Source organism: Aspergillus caelatus, assembly GCF_009193585.1.
Source record: "Aspergillus caelatus strain CBS 763.97 unplaced genomic scaffold BDV27scaffold_91, whole genome shotgun sequence".
NCBI classification, from domain to species: Eukaryota; Fungi; Ascomycota; class Eurotiomycetes; order Eurotiales; family Aspergillaceae; genus Aspergillus; species Aspergillus caelatus.
In genome coordinates this window covers 94,953-118,081 of record NW_022475354.1, presented here as the reverse complement: position 1 = coordinate 118,081, position 23,129 = coordinate 94,953, and the positions used below count along the sequence as shown (strand labels likewise).

General features: G+C 49.5%; 11 protein-coding genes across 11 annotated transcripts; 5 read left to right on the top strand and 6 right to left on the bottom strand.

Moving 5' to 3' along the window:
- Positions 1–78: 78 nt before the first annotated feature.
- BDV27DRAFT_157931 (enolase C-terminal domain-like protein) lies at positions 79–1,296 on the bottom strand (the record flags this gene model as incomplete). Its single annotated transcript, XM_032072596.1, has 2 exons — positions 79–1,054; positions 1,121–1,296. The coding sequence occupies 2 exons, from the start codon at positions 1,294–1,296 to the stop codon at positions 79–81; spliced, it is 1,152 nt and encodes a 383-aa protein (XP_031927470.1).
- An 871-nt stretch (positions 1,297–2,167) lies between these two features.
- On the top strand, positions 2,168–4,680 carry BDV27DRAFT_115420 (GID4/VID24 family protein). The gene is made up of 3 exons (XM_032064648.1): positions 2,168–2,441; positions 2,667–4,242; positions 4,299–4,680. The coding sequence occupies exons 1-3, from the start codon at positions 2,313–2,315 to the stop codon at positions 4,487–4,489; spliced, it is 1,896 nt and encodes a 631-aa protein (XP_031927469.1). The 5' UTR covers positions 2,168–2,312; the 3' UTR covers positions 4,490–4,680.
- Positions 4,681–5,006: 326 nt separating this feature from the next.
- On the bottom strand, positions 5,007–5,509 carry BDV27DRAFT_115418 (40S ribosomal protein eS12). Its single transcript, XM_032064647.1, has one exon. It carries the CDS (start codon positions 5,393–5,395, stop codon positions 5,120–5,122), a length of 276 nt encoding a protein of 91 aa, XP_031927468.1. The 5' UTR covers positions 5,396–5,509; the 3' UTR covers positions 5,007–5,119.
- A 470-nt stretch (positions 5,510–5,979) lies between these two features.
- Positions 5,980–10,599, bottom strand: BDV27DRAFT_128576 (putative histone deacetylase complex subunit (Hos4)). The gene is made up of 2 exons (XM_032067007.1): positions 6,458–10,599; positions 5,980–6,401 (listed from the first exon to the last, which is right to left on the bottom strand). Exons 1-2 carry the CDS (start codon positions 9,911–9,913, stop codon positions 6,171–6,173), a joined length of 3,687 nt encoding a protein of 1,228 aa, XP_031927467.1. The 5' UTR covers positions 9,914–10,599; the 3' UTR covers positions 5,980–6,170.
- A 1,011-nt stretch (positions 10,600–11,610) lies between these two features.
- BDV27DRAFT_115380 (uncharacterized protein) lies at positions 11,611–11,979 on the top strand. Its single transcript, XM_032064645.1, has one exon. It carries the CDS (start codon positions 11,676–11,678, stop codon positions 11,940–11,942), a length of 267 nt encoding a protein of 88 aa, XP_031927466.1. The 5' UTR covers positions 11,611–11,675; the 3' UTR covers positions 11,943–11,979.
- Positions 11,964–13,275, top strand: BDV27DRAFT_115389 (putative 3-oxo-5-alpha-steroid 4-dehydrogenase). Its single transcript, XM_032064646.1, has 3 exons — positions 11,964–12,188; positions 12,309–12,777; positions 12,844–13,275. The coding sequence occupies exons 1-3, from the start codon at positions 12,084–12,086 to the stop codon at positions 13,242–13,244; spliced, it is 975 nt and encodes a 324-aa protein (XP_031927465.1). The 5' UTR covers positions 11,964–12,083; the 3' UTR covers positions 13,245–13,275.
- A 31-nt stretch (positions 13,276–13,306) lies between these two features.
- Positions 13,307–14,148, bottom strand: BDV27DRAFT_157927 (uncharacterized protein; the record flags this gene model as incomplete). Its single annotated transcript, XM_032072595.1, has 2 exons — positions 13,307–13,912; positions 14,044–14,148. The coding sequence occupies 2 exons, from the start codon at positions 14,146–14,148 to the stop codon at positions 13,307–13,309; spliced, it is 711 nt and encodes a 236-aa protein (XP_031927464.1).
- A 345-nt stretch (positions 14,149–14,493) lies between these two features.
- Positions 14,494–15,451, top strand: BDV27DRAFT_128572 (peptidylprolyl isomerase). The gene is made up of 3 exons (XM_032067006.1): positions 14,494–14,789; positions 14,981–15,083; positions 15,179–15,451. Exons 1-3 carry the CDS (start codon positions 14,679–14,681, stop codon positions 15,331–15,333), a joined length of 369 nt encoding a protein of 122 aa, XP_031927463.1. The 5' UTR covers positions 14,494–14,678; the 3' UTR covers positions 15,334–15,451.
- BDV27DRAFT_115367 (UDP-galactose transporter HUT1) lies at positions 15,421–17,011 on the bottom strand. The gene is made up of 2 exons (XM_032064644.1): positions 16,629–17,011; positions 15,421–16,569 (listed from the first exon to the last, which is right to left on the bottom strand). Exons 1-2 carry the CDS (start codon positions 16,826–16,828, stop codon positions 15,504–15,506), a joined length of 1,266 nt encoding a protein of 421 aa, XP_031927462.1. The 5' UTR covers positions 16,829–17,011; the 3' UTR covers positions 15,421–15,503.
- A 90-nt stretch (positions 17,012–17,101) lies between these two features.
- Positions 17,102–18,247, top strand: BDV27DRAFT_115343 (uncharacterized protein). Its single transcript, XM_032064643.1, has one exon. It carries the CDS (start codon positions 17,428–17,430, stop codon positions 18,094–18,096), a length of 669 nt encoding a protein of 222 aa, XP_031927461.1. The 5' UTR covers positions 17,102–17,427; the 3' UTR covers positions 18,097–18,247.
- BDV27DRAFT_115342 (putative transcription factor SipA3) lies at positions 18,248–23,044 on the bottom strand. Its single transcript, XM_032064642.1, has 6 exons — positions 22,813–23,044; positions 22,381–22,744; positions 19,846–22,324; positions 19,707–19,793; positions 19,427–19,648; positions 18,248–19,376 (listed from the first exon to the last, which is right to left on the bottom strand). Exons 1-6 carry the CDS (start codon positions 22,866–22,868, stop codon positions 18,400–18,402), a joined length of 4,185 nt encoding a protein of 1,394 aa, XP_031927460.1. The 5' UTR covers positions 22,869–23,044; the 3' UTR covers positions 18,248–18,399.
- Between the last annotated feature and the right edge of the window lie 85 nt (positions 23,045–23,129).

Sequence of the window (23,129 nt, the reverse complement as noted above, 5' to 3'; positions counted from 1 at the left end):
TCGTAACACCTACCGCTATGCAACAATCGTGCTATATAACAAGCCCAGAACATGAACTGCGAAAAATCACAGAGCATATTACCACTCGCGTATACCACCATCGGGGCCAAAGAACTCCTTAGGCTGCCAGGGTTCAATGGTCTGCGCCACGCGCCGAACAGTCTCCTCATCAACCTCGATACCCAGTCCCGGTGCCGTCAGAGCATCAACATAACCATCCTTGACGTTGAAAACACTAGCGTCCTTCACATAACTAGTGATATCATAATCACCAGCTTCGGTGTTATAATGGATTCCGAGGCTCATCTCCTGGATAACGAAATTAGGGGTGGCAAGATCAACCTGCATACAGGCAGCCAGAGCAATAGGACCAAGGGGACAATGCGGCGCAATCGCAACATCATACGTTTCAGCCATGGAGGCAATCCGTCGTAGCTCAGAGATACCTCCGCAATGACTGATGTCCGGCTGGAGGACATCAACGCTGGCATCCTCCAGGAAGCGCTTCACATCCCAGCGGCTGTAAAGACGCTCACCCAGTGCAATAGGACACGATACCTGGTCCGACAACTGCTTGATGCCCTCCGGGTGCTCAGAGAGCAGAGGTTCTTCAAGGAAAAGCGGCTTGTGAGGTTCAAGCGCCTTGGCCAACTGCTTCGCCATGGGCTTGTGCAAACGGCCATGGAAGTCCAGCGCAGCATCCAAACCCAGCGCTTTGACAGCCTTCAAACGCTCGACGCTAGATTCCAGCGCCCGCGGCGAATCCAGCCAGTTCACGTCCTCCGTGGCATTCATCTTGATCGCTTTGAATCCCTGCGCTAGGCGTGCTTTGCCGGCTGCTTCGACGTCGTCCGGTCGGTCACCGCCGATCCATGCGTAAACGGAGAGCTTATTGCGGACCTTTCCTCCGATGAGCTGGTGAATTGGGACGCCGAGTTTGCGGCCCTTGATATCCCACAGGGCGATGTCGATACCGGAGATGGCGGACATGAAGACGGGGCCACCGCGGTAGAAGCCGAGACGCCAGGCCATTTGCCAAATGTGTTCGATATCACTGATCTGTCAGCCCTTCTGCGATCTAATGCTGAGGGGCTAAGTTTTGGGGGGGGGGGGGACATACTCGGCCTCATATCCTTGGAAGCGCTTGCACAGCGCATTGAGCGTTCCTTCGACAGCTTCTGTGTGCCCTTCGAGGGTGCTTTCACCCCAGCCGTAGTTCCCGTCTTCATCTACTACTTTGACAAAAAGCCATCTGGGAAGGACACGGAAATACTCGATGGTCTTGATTTTGGCCATGGTGATTGCGGGGAAGTTGGAGAAGATAAAAGTGGGGGAAATCAGTCGTTTAACAGCACCACAGAACTGAACGATAAGTTCAGACTCTAGGCTTTTGTATATCAATTTTATAGATACAAACAGAAGAGATAAGAAAGGAATCCAGAAGATAATGGGAGGATGAGGGATAAGAATCGACATTATTCACGGGCTCATTCGATGCTATCCCACGCGGGGGGACTATAACGTCTCGGAGATTCTCCGCATCGTCTAACCCGACTTACCGAATAATGAAACATTTGTGGATCATGAAGGTGTCAAGATGGCGTTCAATCCTGTGTACGTAGTAGGAAGACTCAAGAAAGCTAGGAGCTCAAAAGGCTCTAGTTCTAACTCAGGATATGAATGTGTTGTTGAGCAAGGTATGTAAGGGGTAAAGGCCCAAGGCTCGTTGCTCAACGTTCTGGAAGGGACCGACGAGCTCAAATGTAAGGGATCATAGAATGCATGCGATGCGTAGGCCTTGAGAATATCAGTGGGAGTACTCCGTAACCCTTTATGTTTGAAGAAGGCGTAGTGGGGAAATCCTGCAGCAGAATCAACGAGTCGAATTAGGAGCCGGTTGTCCAGTGCTGAAGAAGGATTCTAGAATTCGAGAAGTTTCCCGCTGTATGTCCAAGCGAGCGATAATTGTCGGGAAACAGAAATAAACGGCAAATAGTACCCAATAGTAAGAGGGGGAATGGGAATGTAATGCCTTTTCTAGTATACGATTTAACATCGAATAGGGCTAGGATTGAATCACGTTCCTGGATACCTCCCTCGATTAGGCAATCCAATGGACTTCTCCGGTTTTTCGGGTGATTTTCAACTCTTCCAACTTAACTCCATTCACCACGAATCATTCGATCTTCTTCATTCTTGTTACATTCCTCATCTCTTCTTCACCACCAAACCTAAATGGTTTCCTACTATCCCAGTTACGCTGAGGAGTAGCTGTAGTAGTAGCCACTTCCTGCAAGCTTTGATTTGATCGCATGCTTGCCCCTTTCCCTTCAACTGCAGATCTTCGACACTATCGTGAAGTTGATCCGTCGGCGGACTGCGCCCGCCACTCAACCGCCTTCGCATTCGGAACAGACATGCCGCCGGCCAACTCGCCTTCGGTAGGTTTCTCTTTGTCTTCTTGCTTTTCCTTCTTTGCTGCGACGGGGTCGGGTACCATACACACATCTATCTCTTTTCCACCTTGTGGGAGGACACCGAGAGATAACGCGGGAGATGGAATGATGGATATCTGGTTCCCGATAACGTGATTATCTGAGCTCTATTTGAAACCGATTTAAATACTACCATATCATCTCTCCATTCAATATCTCATATCTTCGCAGCAGAATACCCCTCATTCTCCTCCTTCCGCTTCCTCGCTTCAACAACTCAGTGCTGTCTCCACTCCCCTTCCATCTCTTCCAACTGCCGTATCCGACGATGTTCATGACGATAACGTGAACTTTTTGCGATCTCGAGTACGCTCTCCACCCGATTCCTCCTCTTCCCTGAGTCGTCAACGCCGCCGTCGACAACAGACCTTGCCAGAGTCCGATCCCATGGATGTGGATGATCCTGCGGCTTTGCGCATGTCAGTCGAAATCAACCGTCGCATCCCCATCGTGCGCCGTGAACACGATTCCTCCAGCAGCAATAATAATAGCAACAGCATGCCCAACTATGAAGGTCGCATGTCCAACCCTCGTTCACTTTATGGGTGGGCGCCTGCCTCCGATGACGACGATGAGGATGACCACGATATGACCTATGGACCACTTCAGGATAGCAACACTATTTCCTCCTGGTTTGGAAGGTTGTCTGATCGCAACGCGCCTAGACGTCCTGTGCGCCGCGACCCCGTCGCTCAAGATCCACACACCTTCTTAGAAGCGCCCCCAGAAAGCAACACCCAACGTATGAGCGACTATTCTCCATTGTCGACAACTGAGGCACTGTTACAATCTGTACGGCGTCAACCGCGGTTTTCCCGAACACGGACATTGCATAATTATCTTTTGGATCGTGAAAGAGCTAGTCAGGACTTGGAAGAGAGCAGAGAACAGTCGGGCACTGCAGCTACGTCGCGCGCATACAGATTCCTTCCTAGTAGCCGTGGTGAACCTCACCGACTCCTTACACATAATGAGCTCCGCGCCCGGATAAACGCCCATCGACAACTGCATCTGGATAACCCTCCTAGTCCTCGGTTAAAGGAGACCATCAAATATCTCGATCGTCTACGATATTCAAGTTCCTTCGAAGAAAGTCTGACTTCGGCGGCCGCAGGGGGGTTCGTTCGGTTGGATTTCTTGCCCTGGGATGAGGATGATTTTATTCTAGATACAGCTTCCATTGCGCCACCGCCAACATGTTCGTGGCTCCAGCCTGGGATGGTTTTCTCGGGCTCTCAAAGGGCTGCCAGCAGTGCCAATTCTTTCTCTGCCCAGCGAGTGTCGAGTCCACCGTCATCACACGACCCTCTGATTGTCAACGGAAGTGAACAGAGCGGCAGTCGGATCCCCGTACAAACGACCAGCGGTCGGCGGTACATGGCCAACAATATTTATAACCTGGGTACTGGTAGAGACGAAAATTGGCCCGTCAAAGTCACTATCCATAACATTAATCAGGAGGAGATGACCCTCTCAGGAACCATGGAAGCATACAACATTCCCGACAAAACATCACCATCCCACGATGCTCATATAGTCACGTTCCTAGAAGGAGAGATTATCGATTTTAACACTCATACCCTCGAAACTAAGAATTTCAAAGCCGATGCCGAGATCGACTGTACATACTGGCGTGAACTACAACCCTTCAAAAACTTGTCAGATGAAGCGATGACGCGGAGCCTTGTAAGTCGGAAATGGATAACAGAGGAACTGTCCAAGGGTTGGATTTTGATGAGATGGAAAGGCGAGCTCATACTCTAGCTTCCTTCTGGGTCCCCAGCATTGCTAACCCAGATATAGAACGCTGTTTCATTACACCCACCGACTCACGACAGGGACTCACGATCTCTGGATTTTACTACATCTCCCTGCATCGCGAAAGCGGCCATATTGAGGGACTATATTATGATCCGGGAAGTTCACCCTACCAACAACTATCATTAAAACCGGAGAGTACAAGGATGGTCCGGCCATCCTACAGTTTCCGCTAACATTCCATTACTTCCTCTCGATTTGGCGTAAGGTCGGCCTCTTCAGCAATTCGCATAGCGGGTGTCATCTTTCCACATGGCAGTTTGAGTAATTGTTTCGTCACTTACACAGTCGCACATCACTTTGCACAGCTCCACAAATACTCATCTGTACCTTATAGAACAGACAATCCTACATACCAATCTACAATGTACATATTACGGGGGAATTATTCCTTCAATCGTACATGCCATTGGCCTATACTAGGATTAAAAAAAAAAATAGAGATCATGGCCCAAAGACGGCCAAATCAAACCCGATCAACAGAACAGTTATAGGACATAGGGAAGACCTCTCCAAAAAAAGAAAAAATAAACCCGCACACAACCATCCCATCAATCGAACCCGAACCAGACCATCATGACTCCACAATCCCTACTCTACCTCCGCGAGCGAATTTACTGCTCAGTCTGGAAGTAGTTGAGGAGGACAGAGCGCTCCTGGGACTCCTCACCCCAGTCCTTAACAACGACGCAAGAGCAGTTGACGACCTTGCGAGCGTTACCCTCACGGTCAAGCTGGCCTATAAATTGCAATCACCGTTAGCCACACAATCCCCCATTTTTCACATATTTTTTTTTCTTTTTTCTTTACCAAAAGGTGGTTCGGGGAGGGGAAAACATACAAAGACCGACCCATTCACCAAGCATCTTTCCATCGGGGACCTTGATGAGAGGGATCTTGTGCTCGGAGCACAGGGCAATGACAAGCTTCTTGTAGGCCTCCTCCTCACAGCCCTCGTTGAGGACACACATGTGAGCCTGACGGCGGTCAAGAGCCTTGGCGGCCTCACGGAGACCACGGGCAAGACCGTCGTGGATCAGGGAGATGCGGAGGACACCCTTGAGGGCGTCGAGGACCGACATCTGGCCACCGGCGCCGGCGTCGGCGCTGACCTCGACCTCATCGGCGGCGGCAACGGGGTTGGAAACAGTCTCTTCTCCGTCCGACTAATTTATTAGAGATATGTTAGTTTTGGCAATGCCATTTTCAAGATGATTTTGCATATAAGTTGGGTGGTTATGGTTGATTGCTAGATCACTTTCTGTTGTAGCTCTCCCTCTCTCTCTCTCTCTCTCTCTGCCCTGTTTTTTTTTTTTTTTTTTTCTTCTCATTCGTTTTCTTGAACGTAGCGGTGAATTGGATTGCGGGTGTCTGGTGTAGTGTGATGATCGAGTGGGAGGGGATCACGTACCATTTTGTCTGATGGTGTTCTCCTTGTCGGATTATCCTCAAAGAGTGAGATAGATAGGTGTGGTGATGGAGTATACTAGAGGGAGTGTGGAAACGGCGATGAGGTTTCTCGCCTAAATTGGGACCGTGTGCCCTACCGCTGTATTATGTAATCTACTGCTTATCGATAAGTCACATGAGACCCATCCGTCGTCCCACGTGACGTGTTAGGTTGAGCGCTACAATTGAGGGGTATTTGCATCTGCACTCCATATTGTTTGTTACAGCGTGAGAATTGATGACCGCTGGTCATTCCATTGTCTATCCAAATCCTATCGACAGACATCACACATCAACAAGGTATCATAGTCATACATCAAGGAAACCTTCCACCTGTACAGGCTGTCCTCATAAATCGCCGGACAAATACTCTTAGAACACTGAAAGAAAAGAAGAAGAAAAAAGACATTAGACGTATGTACTTGGTCGGTGACCATAGCCATTGGTTAGGCCTTGCACTCCATTGGGAAGCCCAGCTGTATCCTCAACATGGGAAGGCCCAGAAATGTGCCCATTGGCTTGTGGAAAGTTGAACGCTAGCGGCGCCGTAGGTTCCTGATCTATATGCATTTTCAGAAACTGGAGGTCGAGTCCATGGAGATGAGGAATGTGGGGAACAAGATCCATAAAGTCGGAAAGCTGTATGCAAGTCAGCAACCACACCTGGCATCGCAACCAAGCAGAGATCAACGTACCTTAACCCAAAACACATGTTCCATATCGAAGTATTTTGGTCGTGTTTCGCTATCCTTCTGCATGACTTGTCCAAAGGAAGAGTTCATGAATTCCGCGTCATCTGCCTGAACAAGCATCCGGCGTGTAACACGCCAGAGATTCATCCGCTGTGTCGGCGTTGCATCACGCTTCTCCCAGCTGGAATACTGTGCGAGCTGAAGGTCATTTGTTGCTAGTAACGGGGCAACTAGGTAGTTAGGCACCCATTTCTCTACGGCAACGTCCGGGGCACAGGAAGGATCGAGCTGCCGAGTCTCTGCGGTAACGACAGGCATGAACTTCTTCAACCATAGGTGACTTTTCGCCTGTGGGTCATTGGACCCCACCAGGTTAGCGGCAATGCGAAGTCGACTTGGCAAAGCATCTCGTCGTCGCTGTTCTTGCTCTTCCTGCTCTCTGCGTGCTTTGGCAAGGCGCAGCCTTTCTTGCTCTAGTCGCTTCTGGCGCTCATCTTCCGCTTGTTTTATGCGTCGCTGCTCGGCCTCTTTACGTTTGCGCTCTTCCTCCACAGCCTTTTCCTTTTCCTGAGCAAGGCGAGCCGCATGAGCAGCACGTTCCTCCTCTTCCTTGTCCAACCGAGCTTTTTCGGCTTCGGCAGCGAGACGAGCTTCCTCTGTCAGGCGTTCTTGTCTAGCCTTTCGTGCTTCCTTCTGTCGACGAGTCTCTGCCTCAGCCTCAGCTCGTTCGGCGTCGTCGTCCATAGGAATATCGTCAAGGCCGTTGATATCAAGTCTTTCATGTTCCTCCTTAACCGGCTTCCGTTCAGCTGCCTTGTGGGGTGGAGCGTCCGGTTGACGTAATGGATCTGGTCTGGACTCTGAATGTTGATCTTCATCATCCTTCCGGCGGGGCTTAGCATCCCCTGTTGTGTGATCCTTTTTCAGGCCTCCATTCGTGATGTTCGGGGTCCCGTCTTCAGACAAAACACGTCTTTTCTTCTGAACAGTATCACGAGAATGCCGCTCGGGTTCAGTGGCACGACCTCGCTCTGGACTCACACTGCTACGTCCACGCTTAAGAGGTGGTGGTCCGGACTTCGGCGGTTCAAGATGATCGATACGCGCTTTTGAGCTTTCATCCCGGCTCGACAAGGAATCGGACGAAGGTAGGCTAGGCCTCCTTCGATCTTGGGGAGGTCGCCCAGCGATCAAGCGTCTTCTCTTAGGGGCTTCCTCGCCACCATCTCTTGGTGGGGGCGGCTGCTTCGGTCTGGAATCCGGGCGAGCACTATCAGGGTCGGTACCGGTAGTATGAACTGGTTTCGGACGGGCTGAACTAGACTTCTCCTTCAAATGAGCTACGTTGTCACGCCTTTTTTCTTTTGTCAAGGCTGCATCCTTGGAGGCAGAATCCCTATAGCCCGGGCTTCCATTAGTTTTTCTGGGTCGACCTGCAGGTGAAGGCGAATCTCTGCGTCCAGGGCGCTTATTCTCCTTGTCCTTATCACGTGCTCTACGTGGTGAATGGATATCTTGCTTGCGTGACTTTTTGGTCCTGACATGATTGTCATATGCATCGCGAAGAAGGTCGTACTCGTCCTCCCAGTTTTCCGCTCGACGTTCCCTAGAAAGCTCGAAGTAAGTCCGATCCCTATAAAGGCGACGAGTGGGGTTAAACTCCGGCTGGTTGAGCAAAATCCTAATAACAGCAAGGTTGCCTCTCCCAATCGCAGCGAGCATAGGGGTGTTATAACCAGGCTTTTGGGATCCGCCCTGCACCGGATCGGGATCGGGATCCGCGTCACCCATGCCGAGCAGAAGCGAAATCACCTCGTCGTGGCCACCTTTAGCAGCTGCAATCATAGACTCCGGATCAGCCTTCTGTCCCACATTGAGGATGTTGGCAACCCCCACGATGTCTCCTTTGGCAGCGAAAGCTTGTAGGTTCTCTGGAGTAGCCGTGGTCCACAAGAGATCATTCCGTGTGGCCTCGCTTCGGACAGTTTTGCGTTTCGTCGTAGCGAACGGCGGGCTACGTTGTCTATTCACAGGTGGCGATTCGCGTGCACTTTCAGCAGAAACTCGCCTAGACGATGTCTCTTTGTTTTCAGATCCAGCTCTCTCCTCGGAACGACGACTAGGTCTTGGATTGGCTTTTGCCTGTGCGAGCACCCGACGAATTTCCTCGTAATCTTCACTGTCAGATGGAACCAAATCATATGGCTCATCGCCTTCAGCGTTAACAAGACGAGGATTGGCGCCGGCTGCCAACAAAAGCTTTATAACATCCAAGTGACCGTTTTCAACCGCATCGATCAACGGTGTATCCTTGTCAATATTCTTGGTATCGATCTCACAACCCGAATCCAAAAGGAACTTCACAATGGGTGCACATCCTTCCAAAGACGCAATCTGCAGAGGGGTATTACCAGCATTGTCGGCAACATTTAAGTCCTCTGGGCGTTCCGCGTGCCTTGCCATGGCCGTCTCCAATTCTTGTGCTGCACAAGCACGTGCGAGGCGTGTTCGACCATTCTGATCGCGCTGTTTCTTGTGCCCCGTTGGCCTGGCCGGAGAAGCGGAAGCACCATCAACCGATCCAAGTTTGCGAAGATGCGCACTAGGTAGCGGAGATCCACTTGTGGATGATGACACAGACTGCCGGTCTTCCGAACTTTGTCGTGGATATCCAGTAATAAGTGGCGTCGGTGCCTTCTTCTTTCGCTGCAAATCACCAATCTGGGGACCAGAAGCAGTTCGCTTGTGCGCAGATCGGACTGGCGAGGCCGACCGGTCAGTCGACACCGGCCGGGGAAAAGTTACACTGCCTAGTTCCTTCCGCTCCCGTTCACGAGATGCTGTTGGATCTCTCGGGCGAGCAGGACGGCCGGCGTCCCCCTCACCGTCGATAGTCTCGCTGAAGCTGCGCTTTCTCGAGGTTCTGGGTACGGAGGTAGTCGAAAGTTCTGTTCTACTCGAAAGAGGTTGCACATCCTCAGGCTTCTCTACTTTCACAATCGACGGTGGAGATCCTATTCTTTTCTTCGGACTCAGGGGGCGTGGATCACGGTCGCGTCCATCGGAAGAATCGCCATCCGTCAACTTTCTCTTTCGCACCTGCAAGTCGTTAGGAGGAAGATCACTCTCCAGGGCATCAACATGGTCATCATCATCACGTCGTTTCGGTTCATGCTGTATGTACTTCCGTCTCTTTTCCGGCGACAGGGACTCGCGGCCCGATTGGATTATGGTTTCTGCCTCCGAGTCAGCCTTGGGGCTTGGTGGCCCTTCGCCGGCCCCAGCAACAGGATCAACCTCTTTTGTGCGACCGTCCTCTCTCCTGTAGACAGGGAATGGAGAAGACCTCTTAGGGGACCGTGGACCTGAAGGAGATCGGTGGTTCACTTTGACCGCAAGAGCACTGTGTCCGGCATCTAGGGCAGCTGGCAGGGAGGAGACAGCATCAACATCACTCATAGCGGTGGCACTCGATTTCTGGGGGTTCCGCTCGTCATTTTCGGGGGCCGTGGCGAAAAGAAGACTCGTGGTCAGACACCAGCAAGTATGCGCGGAAGCTGGTGCTCGACCACGCTAAATGGTAAAGAATCGTTCTTCGGGTCGGTCCTTTGGGTACAGCGGAAGCGATTATTCTCGGCGAGTGGTGAAGAAGGCACAGTTACTGTCTCGAGATAGGAGGGGAGCAATAGGAGGGAAGAGACGAGTAGATTTAAGAATTACTCGGGAAGAGAGTTAATCTTGCGGGAGACGAACTAAGAGGTGACCGAAGAGGAAGGAGAAATAAAATAGGAAGAAGGAAGAAATACAATCGACAAGAGAGAAGATAATTTTTGAGGTTCAAGGTGGGAGAGTAAGAGATTGGGGGAGGGGGATTGAAAAGAGGAAGAAAGTGAGAGAGAGAGAGAAGAGAGTCGAAGAGTTGCGTTGAAACAGCCGACCACTCGTTTGGGGTTTAGGGAAATTTCGTGGTAGTAATTTAGCAGTTAGCAGAAGCAGTAGTCGCAGCACTTATCGTCCATACGCGGGTTGGTGGTAATGGTAATTATTGCCCCGGGAAACTTACCAGCCGGGGGGGGGTTTCCTCCTCTCTTGTTTTGGCCACCAAGACAGAAAGAAGCACCAATGCTTTTCTCGCTAACTTAGAAAAGACCTAGTTAATGGTAGTTATCTACCACCAAGTAGTCATGGGTGATGGTATGATACGGTACGAGAAACAAAAAACCCCATCTTTATTATCCACTAAGGACGAGAAAAGTACGTTTCTTAATCACATCACCCAGTTTTCCTTTTTCCCTTTTATTTTTTTTTTCTTGCTTTTGCTTATCTGTGGCTATGATACCGATAATAATGGGTCAATCCTACAAGTCCCATACTTCCCCCTCTTTGAATGCATAACGACCACGATAATACGTAATACTTACAGATGCAGCCGCAACGGAGGTACAGGGAGGCAAGATGAAAGGCCCTTCCGAGTCTCAAGATCCTGCGCGAAGGCCCAAAAGCGGGCGGGGGCGGTCAAAAAAGTGGCGTATGAATGAATTAATTTTCTCTTTTTTTAGGGTGGTGGTGCCTCTGAAACCTGCACTTTGGAACGGAGGGCGAGAAGTTGTGCGCCAGTCACCCTCTTCACAGTGGACTCTTAAGAGGAATCCCTGGAAAGCTACGTAGGCTATCAGACTACCTAGGCGTCAATTTGCTCAGGTCGAACCAATGACCGGGCAGGTGGTCGCCCGCTCATTGCCGTTTCCGGCCTAGACAGCCATTCTCCCAATTTGGCAGACCCACGTTGAGTCGCAGCGATCTGCTGATTTCCGCCCAATCACCACCCGCTATTACTGCCTGGTTATCGCCCCACTTCGCCGCCCTCTCTGGTTGGCATCGACATGGATTATTGGACCCGTCGATGGATCGGCCTTAAAGGAGAAGGGGGGGAAATGGTGGTAATGAGGAATGTACCAATGTAATGTGCGGCGGTATTTTATCTGTGAAGAGTCATTCCTCCGTCCAACATGAATGACTGCGTTGTTTTTCTCTTTCTTTGTCTTTTTTATCGTCTCAAAAAGTACTTAGAAAAAATGATAAATGCAGGAGGTTCAGTTGGTATGAGAAAATATTCATCTAGTTGTTCAAAATGAACTGTATTGTTGGCGTACGGCCGACTGACTAATAATTACTTTACTTCATGGATACCAAACAAAGAGGCAAAATTTAAAGCTAGTTCATGTTGTTTTTCTACTGGCTTCTCACGAGACCGCGGTGGAACCCAAAGGATGCCGATTATTACTTGGTTTGGGGGTTTGTTTATGATTTTATGACTGCTCATCTTGCCTTGGTCTGTGGAGTTTCGGTGGTTTTTGTTCTCCACAAACAGCAGTCGAACGTGTCTCATCGTTGTGACAGAACAGGGACCATCGTCAGTGTAAGTAATGCGAATACGAGGTTTCACCTGCGGGCGAAGTCCAGATCGCGTCCTGGAACCATTCCATGAGCAAAACAAACCCCAGAGTGGTGTGCTGTCCTGTGACTCCTGTCGACTAGTCTTTTCAAATTTTTTGATCTTCAATCAATTCCCTCCGTCCATCATCTGTGGGTTTACTCCACGTACTCCGGAGTAGGGGACGGAACTTTCATGACCATGGACTTTCTTCCCAGTCTCGTCGACTGGGCGCTGGCTACTGCTCACATGGATGCGGTGGATGTCCTTCGAGCCTTTTTCCTCTTTGCATCGTGTACGGTATGAAAACATGTTGACAATGACGTAGTGGCAGAACGCCGAGCATCATACGGCATCAGTCTGCCATTTTTGTTTATTTTCATTTTCTATCTAAAATGACTTCAAAACTAAACTCCCCAGATCCTGTCGGTCAGCCTGTTGGATTCCCTTCGTTCGCGCTTCGTCCCTTATGGCGCTCGTGCAACTGTGACGGCCGAGTCGGATTTCACCCCGTCTGAGCCTTCGAGCAGCTCCCCGTTAACTCACATTCTCGACTATCTTGCCTCCTTGAAAGTTCCACACAGCTACTTTACGCAATTCTACATCGTCTCCCTGCTATCCTCTATTTTCTGGGCCTTTCAGCTTATTTGCCATGGACAAGCGTTCCAAGCCATCGCGACGAGGGTTCATTCGGAACACTTACAGAGGACGATGTCAATGAACCAGATTATGTTGTGCTGGGTACTGATGCTTGCTCAAGGTGTAAGACGGTTACATGAGTGCTTTGCCTTTTCCAAGCCTTCTTCTTCCCAGATGTGGTTTGTCCACTGGCTAGCAGGCATTGCCTTCTATCTGGCGGTCTCAATCGCCCTCTGGATTGAGGGGTCAGGTATGCAGTTCCCGTGGCCAAGCACGATTGTTGTCCCGCTAATTTCGATCGGTTCGAAATTCACAGGAACATTACTGTCCCATAGATTGAGCATCGACGATGTAACAGCGACCAACGCCCCAAGCCTTCGTACATTTCTCTGCTTGCCGATCTTTTTGTTTGCATCTGGCCTGCAACATGACGCCCACCACTATCTTTTCTCTCTCAAGAAATACACCCTCCCCTCCCACCCCTTGTTCCGCAACATCGTATGTCCGCACTACACTGCCGAATGTGCGATCTACCTATCACTAGCTCTACTTGCCGCTCCCCAAGGAGAGATGATCAATAAGACAGTTTTGTCCGCTGTCGTCTTTGTCACGGTCAATTTAGGCGTTACTGCGTCTGAGACCAAACGCTGGTACATGCAGAAATTCGGCGAGGACTCGGTGCGAGAGAGGTGGAATATGATCCCTTGGGTATACTAATCCTGTAGTATTGAAACATTTGTGGAGTCTCCAATCCCTGGTGACTGAAGGAGCGAGCTGTATTACCGCCCACCCAGGAATTTCATCGTATTGCCCACCTTCGCAACCCTGAGTACATCCCGATACGTCAGACTAATCCTAGTCTCCCGTTCAAACCATCCACATCGGTATCGATCCTGTTCCCGCAACAAATCCCAGTTACATATAGAGTCAGGGCCTAGCCCTTCATCCCTGGTTGTCTCCGCGATACCATGCAGGTAGTCTGTATAGATCTTCTTGGTTGTAACCAACAAACTTCGTCGCTCCTGCAAAATGCGCTGTTGCGGTCTATGGTCCTCACTGTCCCGGCCCTGACCCTTTTGGTACAAGTCCAGCACAATTGGCGCTCCCAAACTCACCGTGGCAACTAGCGGGAAATAGGCAGCACCATCTTCATGCGGCATGATGCCCTGTCCGGGGCGGTACTCATTCACTAGAACATGGTTCGGGGCCTTGTGCGGGGCATCAGCAAAGACGCCTAGCGACTCAAAGCGAGAGATAACGGGTGAGACGAGCCAGGCTTGAAGGGGAGAGGAAATGAGGGCATTAGATTTGGTCAGGGCAGAGGGCCATGTTTGGAGACGACGGTGGGACAGACAAGTCCAGCGGTGCCGAGGGGCTGTGGTTATCTGTCATGCATCATCGTCACACCAATCAGTATCCAGGTCTCATTGACAGGCTATGCTCTGTACCCGGCCATTCCAATCGGCGTAGCCGGTAGACAGGACACTCCAGTGGAACACTAATGTACAGCATATACCTTCTGTAACAGCACTTCTTCCTCCTCTTCCGTGATAAAATCCGCTAAGTAAAACGCATCATCCGCCAGCGACTTGATCCGCACCGTCTCGAGATCTACATTCATCTGGAACCGTACACTGCACTGGCCCTTGGTACAGGTCTACAATCCCACCCCGTCATCAGATAATGATAAACATTTCCAGAACCAGGATAGAGTGGAACTTACCTTTCAAATAACCTTCAAGACCAAAAAACCAAATAATAGTGATAGTAATAGTAATAGTAATAAACCCCACCTATCAAACCCAGCCGGAACAGAAGGGAAACGTTCGGGTAAAGTCATGTCGTCACCTGCTACGCATCAAGTACAGTAGAGACGATGTGGTCGCCTCAGGCATCCGAACAAACCCCCACCCAAAGCCCCACATCAGTGACCTCAACATCAGATCTCAATTTGACTGCCCATAGCGAGATCTCGACCCAACATTCGTCAGACCAGATATTTAGGAAAGGCAAGAGATAAGCACCTTCTCGAAGGGTCGAAAAGAAAACCAAAAACAAACTTAATTTACAATATTACAAAATAATAAAAAACAAGAAGTCTAAAAAAGGCACTTACCCAAAACAATCCCAAAACAACAACGACCTCCAAAGATGGCGCCCAAGAACAAAGGCGGAGACAAGAAAGGCAAGGGAAACGATGGAGGTGATAAGGGCGGCAAGGGATTGAAACCGGCTACTTCGATTAATGTGCGGCATATTCTTGTATGTATTTTCTCCCCCTCCCCCTTTCTTCCTCTTTTCTATCTTCCTGTATTTTGGGTTTCGGCAATATATATAAAACGGGGGTATATGGGGTTGAGTCGGTTACGTATAGATTGACTGTCATCCATTCGTTATTAATAATGTTATGGGTATGAGACATGTATCTTCTAATGATATTCGGTTTAATTTAGTGCGAGAAACACTCCAAGAAGGAGGAGGCTCTGGAGAAGCTCCGCAATGGGTCCAAGTTTGATGATGTTGCTAGGGAGTTCTCGGAGGATAAGGCGAGACAGGGTATGTGGTTATTTATTTATTTCTTTATCACTCGTCCCTGCCTTTCTATTGCGCTTGTTTTGAATGAGGGGAGATGTATTGATGACTGTGCGTAGGTGGTTCTCTTGGCTGGAAGGTCCGGGGAAGTCTTGATGGCACATTTGAGAAGGCAGCATATGAACTCGAGCCTAGTACGACGGCAAACCCGAAGTATGTGGAGGTGAAGACTGGATTTGGATACCATATTATCATGGTTGAGGGGCGGAAGTAAAGCATAACTTCCTTATGCAAAAATTAATCATTCTATCCGAAAGGGTATGGAGACTATTAAATTGAGATAATACCATGTTAAGACAAACTACGATAACGAATTCATGAACTAATCAAAAGCGCTGTGATTTTATCAAAACAAGTCTATATATACATGAACTGAGTATTACTTTATTGGCATTTTGCAGCCTTCGCCCGCTCTTTCGCCTTCTTCTCTTGTCTTTGCACCATGGCCTCGGCACCAATGCCACCGAAAACCAGGCCCACACCCAGCCACTGCCCGGCAGATAGAGAGTGGCCGAACCAGAAGACACTCAAGAGCATAGTCAGCATTTTCCGTGTGACAGTGACAGTCACCAAGAGCAGAGACGAGAAGCGGGAAAGGGTATAGAAGATAAACAGCTGTCCAATTGCACCGCAAGCTGCGAAACCTAAGACATGCTTCAGAGCTTCCGGATGCCTCGACAGGAAGGAAATGGCGGACGTTAATTCAGTCTCAGTAGACGGGGGAATGGGAATGGGAAGAATGGCATGCAGAATGCCGGTAGACGACAGGTGGGGCATCACAAGGAGATACGTGCTGGTTAGGAGAGTCGAGAGGACATTCTGCGCTACCATCATCTGCGGCCCCGTGAAGCGGGTGTAGACCTGTGGGGAACTGAAGACATGGTCTTGAGTAGTGTTCGTGAGGCCGTCCAAGAGAAGATTGATGGAAAGGAGGAAAATTCCCCACATGGATGAGCCGGACTGGTTCTTTGCAGCTGATGCGGCGACCTTCTTGCTTGTACCCGGGTGGTGCAGGGTGAAAGTTGCGACTCCGAGAGTGACTAGGAGAACGACACCATATTTATACAAGGGGTACCTTTTTCGGAAGATGGTCAAATGGAGGAACATGACTGGCAGGAGCTTGCACGATTTTGCAAGAATAAATGTCAGATAGTCAATATGCGCAAGACTGGCGTATCCAAATGGCGATGCGAGTGACGAGGAAATGCTAACGAGGAACAGAGGGAACAAGATCTTCTTCGTCGGGAAGATCGATGGTATCTTCTGGCCAGCTGGGGTCGAGAAAAAAAGGTACAGGAAGCCAGTGATAGCGGCAAATGTAGACTGGATTGTGTTCAAAACAATCGAAAACGTGAAGCGCTCGGTAGGAGGTTCTGATTCAGCTGCAGTTGGAGGACGGACAGGGTATGAGACCGTAGTGATCGCTTCTTGAAGGACACCCCAAGAGAGACTTGCGCGACTGTTAGTTATTTGCGAAGTAAGAGCCAAAAGGCAATCCAAGTCACTTACAACGACGCATAGATCCCCAGGACACAAATCGCAAGTTGCGCCAAACCTGGAGTCTCCAGAGCAGCTTCATGCGTGACCTGTCCTTTGGACGCACTGCCATTCTGTTGTTTTGATTGTGAATCAGGTCCATCCGGGGGCATATGCATCAATTCAGAAGAAGTAGCCCGTTGCAAGGGCGTTGCTTGCTTCTGGCGCGCCATCGAAACAAGCTATAGTAGAACAAGATCAAACGAAGGACAAAGGCGATTAAGTTGAGTAGGATGGAACAGAGAAAGAAACGAAGTGAAGGTTCCTATGAAAGAATGGAAGAGAAATGCGAAAACGTAGACAGAAAATGAGAGACAATAGCAGGGGGTCTCAGACCCAGAAATAAGGAAGTCCAGGCCGATGATGCCATGTGTTCTTCTTTTTCCCAAAAAAAGAGGAACGCTAACTTAATTTCGTGAATAATTAAACAACTAAATTTATCGGATTTTCGTTCCCCACTTCAAGGGAACTTTTTCTCTCCACCACCGTTAGAGAAGTTCGGTACAAGCACCACAAGCTGAAACAAGCCTTTTGATTCTTTCTTGCTCTCAATCAATAGCTCAACCCAGCGCATCCGCATCAATTCTGAGATTGCGTTCTACATTCACCAATTTCGCGTTGCGCATTCCACAGGCGCAACAAGTGAACGAAGGGAGGAAAAAAATAAGAAAAAGAGAAGGAGAAGAAAAAGACAGACAGACAGACAGACAGACAGACAGACAGACAAAGAGAGATAAGAGGCAACGACTGAAGAGCAGAAAGGGGAGACAATATGGCATCAACACAGTCCACCTCTATGGCGACACCAGAACTATCAGCTCTCACTAAACTCATCTCTCACTCCGCATCCTCCGAACCCCTCTCCGCAAGCACAGTCCAAATCCTCCACAACCTCCAACACCAGCACCTATGGACATCAATTCAAATTCACGATCTCAAGAACCCAAACCTCAGGGCTTCAGCGTTAGGAGCAGAGCTAGCAACAATACCTTCAGAAGATCAAACAGCTCCCCGGTATCTAATCTCTGGTATACCTCCGCATCGAGTCTACACACATCCGGATGAGCAACTATACCTACTAGAACGAGGACTCCGTGAAGAAGACATCGAACTGGAGCGCATGTTTGTTTTACCGACTGTTAAAAATCAAGCGTGGAGTCTGCGCAAGATGGCGTCAGTGTTCGATTCGCTTCCTGACGAGGTGGACATTCAGGCTGAGGAGGCTTCAATGAATGACGGTGACGAAACAAATGATGGGGCCAGTGGAGAAAAAAAGGCCAAGCTGGTAGAGTACTACGAGTATAGAAAGAAGGCTCGTCTCACGAAGGAGTGGGGTGGAAAGAGGCTCCTCCTTGCCATGGTGGATAGGGGAATGGGCGGTGATGGGACCGTGGTCTATTATGTTGTTCAAGAGGGTGCTGTGAAGCCTCGGCAAAATTAGAGACCCTCTATCCAAATTACAGTTGTGACCCCGGTTTGCGATCCACTACAGGAAGTACAACAAACGGAGTGATATCATACTCGAATCACGAGTGTGGGCCACGACATGAGAGGTTACGGTCGATCTCTTAATCTCTTCGGTGTGCTATACAATTTGAGCTATACATTCAAGTGCTAAACATGGGATTGTCTTGGACCACATTCATGAGACAACACAGACCTGTTAATTGCAATAGGGTATCGTTCAAACAAATATCAGAGGACCCGGAATACACAAAATGACCCACACATCTCTGGCGCCTACTCATGAATTGCCATATGCACGGTGATTCTCCTCGACTAAGTCTTGTTCTTGATGGCAACTATTACAATACCTTTCGTACCATTCCCTGACGTCGTCGGATAAATCAGCGAACGCAACCTGACTTGTCCGATCCACCTGCATGTCAATCTCGTCACTGTCACTACTCTGTCCGAGAAGGGCTTCGATTTGGTCACAACGCCTCAGTTCTTGTCGGAGCCAACGCTCCCATTCGTTCTGGAGGATCTCTCTTTCGATGCTGTTCACCACGCGGAGGCCTACCACAAGGTCATGTCGATGCATAGCCAGACGTTCACGAGTCTGCTGGAGCCGTCTGGCTGCACTCTTTGTCGCTGAATCTCTCGGACCAGACGTACTGATGGACAGCGGGGTTCCAACATTCCGTATTGTTTGCTGATGGAAGGTGGCGAAGCAGTCACTCACGTTGTCGCTCGCATGTCCGAGGGTTGAGTTTGCAATCACTTCATCGATGTCCCTCATGTAAATAGCTTTGCTCATGACATGGTCCGGGTGAACTCCCAGACGAGCCATGAAATTCTCGGCCTTCCTTTCGTACCACCAGTCATAGGCGTCCCGCGAGGTATAGAACCCATTAATTAACATACTGGATATCAACAAGGCAAGGATGATTAGATTAGCGTTTGCAGTTTTCCAGACCCAGCGAAAGAGGGCAAACGTCCAAAGTATCACGGACGACACGGCGCTTTCGAGGAAGCTGACGAATGTCTCAAATAGAAGTTGGACCAAAGTCCTCTGAGTGCGAGGATTTCGAATCTCTATCTTGAAGTCTGACTCGCCTAATTGCGATACGGTGTTCTGGCGGCCGACGTGACCGAAGATTGTAATGGCTTTCTTGGTTCGGCTATGTGCACCGAGCCTACGCACCTGCTCGCTCACGAGATCCACAAGATCGAGAGCATCTTGCTCTAGGTCACCGGTTGCTTGCTTGTCAATGACGCCTGGTAATCATTAGCAATGATTCATGCGGGCCTGGTTCTGCCATACTCACGTTGAATGCCATAGGGTGACCACAACCACTCCACCTTAGTATATATAGCAAGCTTACTCTTGCCCTTCGCGACGAACGTTATCACAATCTTACTGACCAGCCTGAACGAGCGCTTAAAGGGGAGATGCCAGGGAGTCCGTTTGTCCGTTATCATGTAACACAAGTGGTCATTAAGGACATCTATCATCTGATAATCGGATATGGTCTGGCCGTGCTTGTGACCTAGTACACGGCGTATTAGTTGTAGTTCTATAAAAAACATATACGTCGATTCACATACCAAGCATATCCGTGGTCTCAATTTGGTACTTGATATCTCTCCTCAAATGGTTAGACTCATTGCGCGACCAAGGTCCCTGCTTGATATCTTCAAGCTAGTCAGCAATGCTGTACCTTCCATACGGGTTCATATAACTTACCTCGAGCCCTCCTTTGGTGCAAAAGGAGCTGCCAGACGGCACTCTTGTCGCCGAATAGAATATGGAAAACCGCCTTAGGGCTGAGATCAAATACCTTCTCTGCTGCAAGATGAAGGTTGCCTTGAGGAACATATTGAACGGGTTGAGTTGGCAACCTGAACTTCATTACGTCCTTGCCGTTACTGCCCTTCTTTGAATGCATATCTAAGCCTTTCTCGATGTAGATGGCCGGCCGAATATCCTTCCGTGGTCCTTGAGCTGCAGCGTCTTCTCCAGATAATTTCTCGTCCATACCCACGTCTTCCCAGCTATCAGCGCTAGGAGTCCGTGTTGCTACATCTGCTTCCATTTTATACAGAGCATTAAAGATTGCTTCAAGCCCCAGCGGTTCAACAGCGGTCGTATCGTCAATTAAGAAGTTGAGCCGTCTCTGGAGGAGTTTCAATGGCTCGAGGAATGTCTTCACCGTAATTCGACCCGGGGTATCCTCACCAGGCCTTGGAACGGTGTGAAGGAACAAAAAGTCAGAGTCTCTCCCAGCAGCGGCTGTCACTTCTTTGATACTCTCTAACGAGACGCTCGTTGTTAGTACAAGCCCAAAATAGTGGCTATAAAAGTATAGGTCGCGGGTCGTAACATAAGCTCTCCCAGGGAATTCTTGCTGATCATTCATAGTATATGTCGCTCGGAAAACCATAACTAAAGGCTCCTCCTTTTTGACATTCGGGAAAAGTAGCCGGAATTGGGCGTCTTGAATCTTAAGTTGCTGCGGATAGTAACTCGGGTACTCATGCGCAACTCCCAAGACTGCACGTTGCACTTGGGAGGCATTCCCGTCCAGGCTCACAGTCTGCCTATGGCGGGGTCCGACCTTCTGTTGCTTAGCCGCAGTGCCACTAGGGGTATTCGCTTCTGTCGACACTACGTGCTTTGATGAGTCACTCATCCGGGAGGATGCTCGTTGTTGCGAGGCTGCATCCTGTTCCGTATCAGGGAACCCCAGGCGCTCTAGTTCAAGTCTGTTTACAAAGCTCCAGTTAGAGCTACCCCACAGGTTCGCCATCATACCGCTTGGCATGCCGCCAGTCTTGTCAGCATGTCCCAGCCCGATTCCTCTTTCATTGCTCACGATAACAGCCGCCCTGCTCATACTTGTAGGTGCAGGGGGGTTTGCTAGCGTCGGTGGAGCAAGAGTTGTGGGAGGATCAAAGCGGTTGGACATACTACGTCCCCTGTTCGGGTCACTGTCTGCCACACTAGAAGGATGTGCAGTACCAGAGACAAGAGCGTTATGGCTAGCAGAGATAAGGCTGGCTATTCCACCTCCAGCACCCGGTATGGACGTAGAAGGTTGTATATTGTTGTTCATTTTGCGGTGGAGGTCCAGTTTCTGAATGATTCGAGATGTATGTTCTCTAGGGGAAGTCTCGCAATCAAGTCCAGTGAGGCGTCGGCTGATATCGCTACTGTTTCGAAGAGAGGCCGGGTCTCTTTCTGGGAGAGGAAGCATGCCATTGCGGTCCGACGAATTGTGTTCGTCATTTGAGTGAGGTGTTAAAGAATCCGCTGGGTCAGCAGTGAACTCTGGGGCTGGAGGTTGAGAAATTGCGAAAGCCGGATCTTGGACAGTAACTTTGCCAGAAACTGAAAGATCGGTACTCGCTGGGTTTTCCAAGGCTTTCCGTTTAGCAGCCTCAAAAGCCGATATCCACTCCATGAGTTCCTTTTGTGTATCTGCCTGGAGCATGACACTGTTGCTTTTCGTCTTCACTTCGAAGCAAAACCGCCTTTCTTCTTGGAATGCCGCTCGAACGCTGCAGAGTAAAACACCAATCCTTTCACTTTCTTCAACACCGCCAGTTCGCGGACCCTGCACAAGGCAACCAAATATGCCGTTCTTCAAGAATATCCAGCGTCTAACCCAAGAAGTCCGTGTAGGCTTGCCGTAAAGTGTTCGCAGATATACCCATCCTTGTTTTTCAGGCCTGGCTTCTTTCGTCATGCTAAGATTTGATAACGGGCGGGACCCAAGGTAAGGAACAGTGGACACAGAATAGTCGTCAAGCTCACGAGAAGGTCTAGCCGCCACCTCCGCTGCTTCTTCGATTTCCTTCCTTGCAGAAAATAGCTCTCGCTTGGAAGACCTTTCACTTGCATCCATTTCAAGTACCCAACCTTTTATCCTGTCCATCTCATGGGCCCACTTGGCAAAGCCTGCGCCGTTGATTTGGAAGAACGTCTTAAACTCCCGCCATTGATCAAAGGAAACACCGACCAAGAGCCTATCAAGGCCATTCCGTACTTGAGGGGCTTGCACTGAGAAGTCCATCGAAGCCTTGAGATAAGCCTTGCGAGCCTCGTGAAGTTGAAAGGCGTCTTCTCTCAGAGACGACGGTTCCTTCGATTTAGATTGCGATGAGTATCTAGACAAGAGGTAGTCATAATGTTTTTGTGTCTGATCGAGCACTCGGCGGGTCTCCTATAGCGGGGTTAGATACAGATAGGCCGGCGCTGTATGTGTGGTCCTAGGGTCACCTTGAAATTGCGCAAATCCTCTTGAATAAAGATCCTGATAGGTTCTGCAACCAACATCTCAATCTTTTTTGAAGTAGATACCAGCCCGTTCCACAATTCCTTGGAACTGTCCCCGCATCTCCTCATTGACAATAGCGTATAATCATGGTCGAGAGCAGCTTCTGAGACTGCGACAGGGTGTGTAGAATATGACAGAAAGGTGTTAACAATATTCTCCATGGATGCTAGCTCCATAGAGAGCTTCGAAGCAGCCCTCGCATAGCCATCGAGCCATCTTTCTAGGAACTCGATCTGGTCGGCAAAGTGTAGCGTGGTGGCACGGAATGTTGGCGAATCGAGAGCGGCCTCCTTTAATCCAACTGGGCTTTATCGATATAGTTAGTACCATCATTGATGCTTCTATCCCTAGAAAACAATATTTGCACAACTCACACCACGCTGACGAGCTTCCCGACTTGGGGCACAGGGCTCTGTTGCTGGGTCGACATCTAGTGTATGTCACCGGCCATACACTTGACGCGAGGAAAGATAGCGATGAGGACACACAAACAATGGCCCCCAAAGTAGTCAATTTATCAATATAAGGGGCATTCGAAACAAATAGGGGTATGGGTCAGAGAAGGAAGTAGAAGTCATATACTTAGGCCCGGAGCTTGGAGCGAGCGCCTCCTCCGTCAACTCCATTTGGGATTAACCAAGTCTCACGAATGATTTAATTGGCTACGTCAGTAATTCGTTCTTGCTGCCTG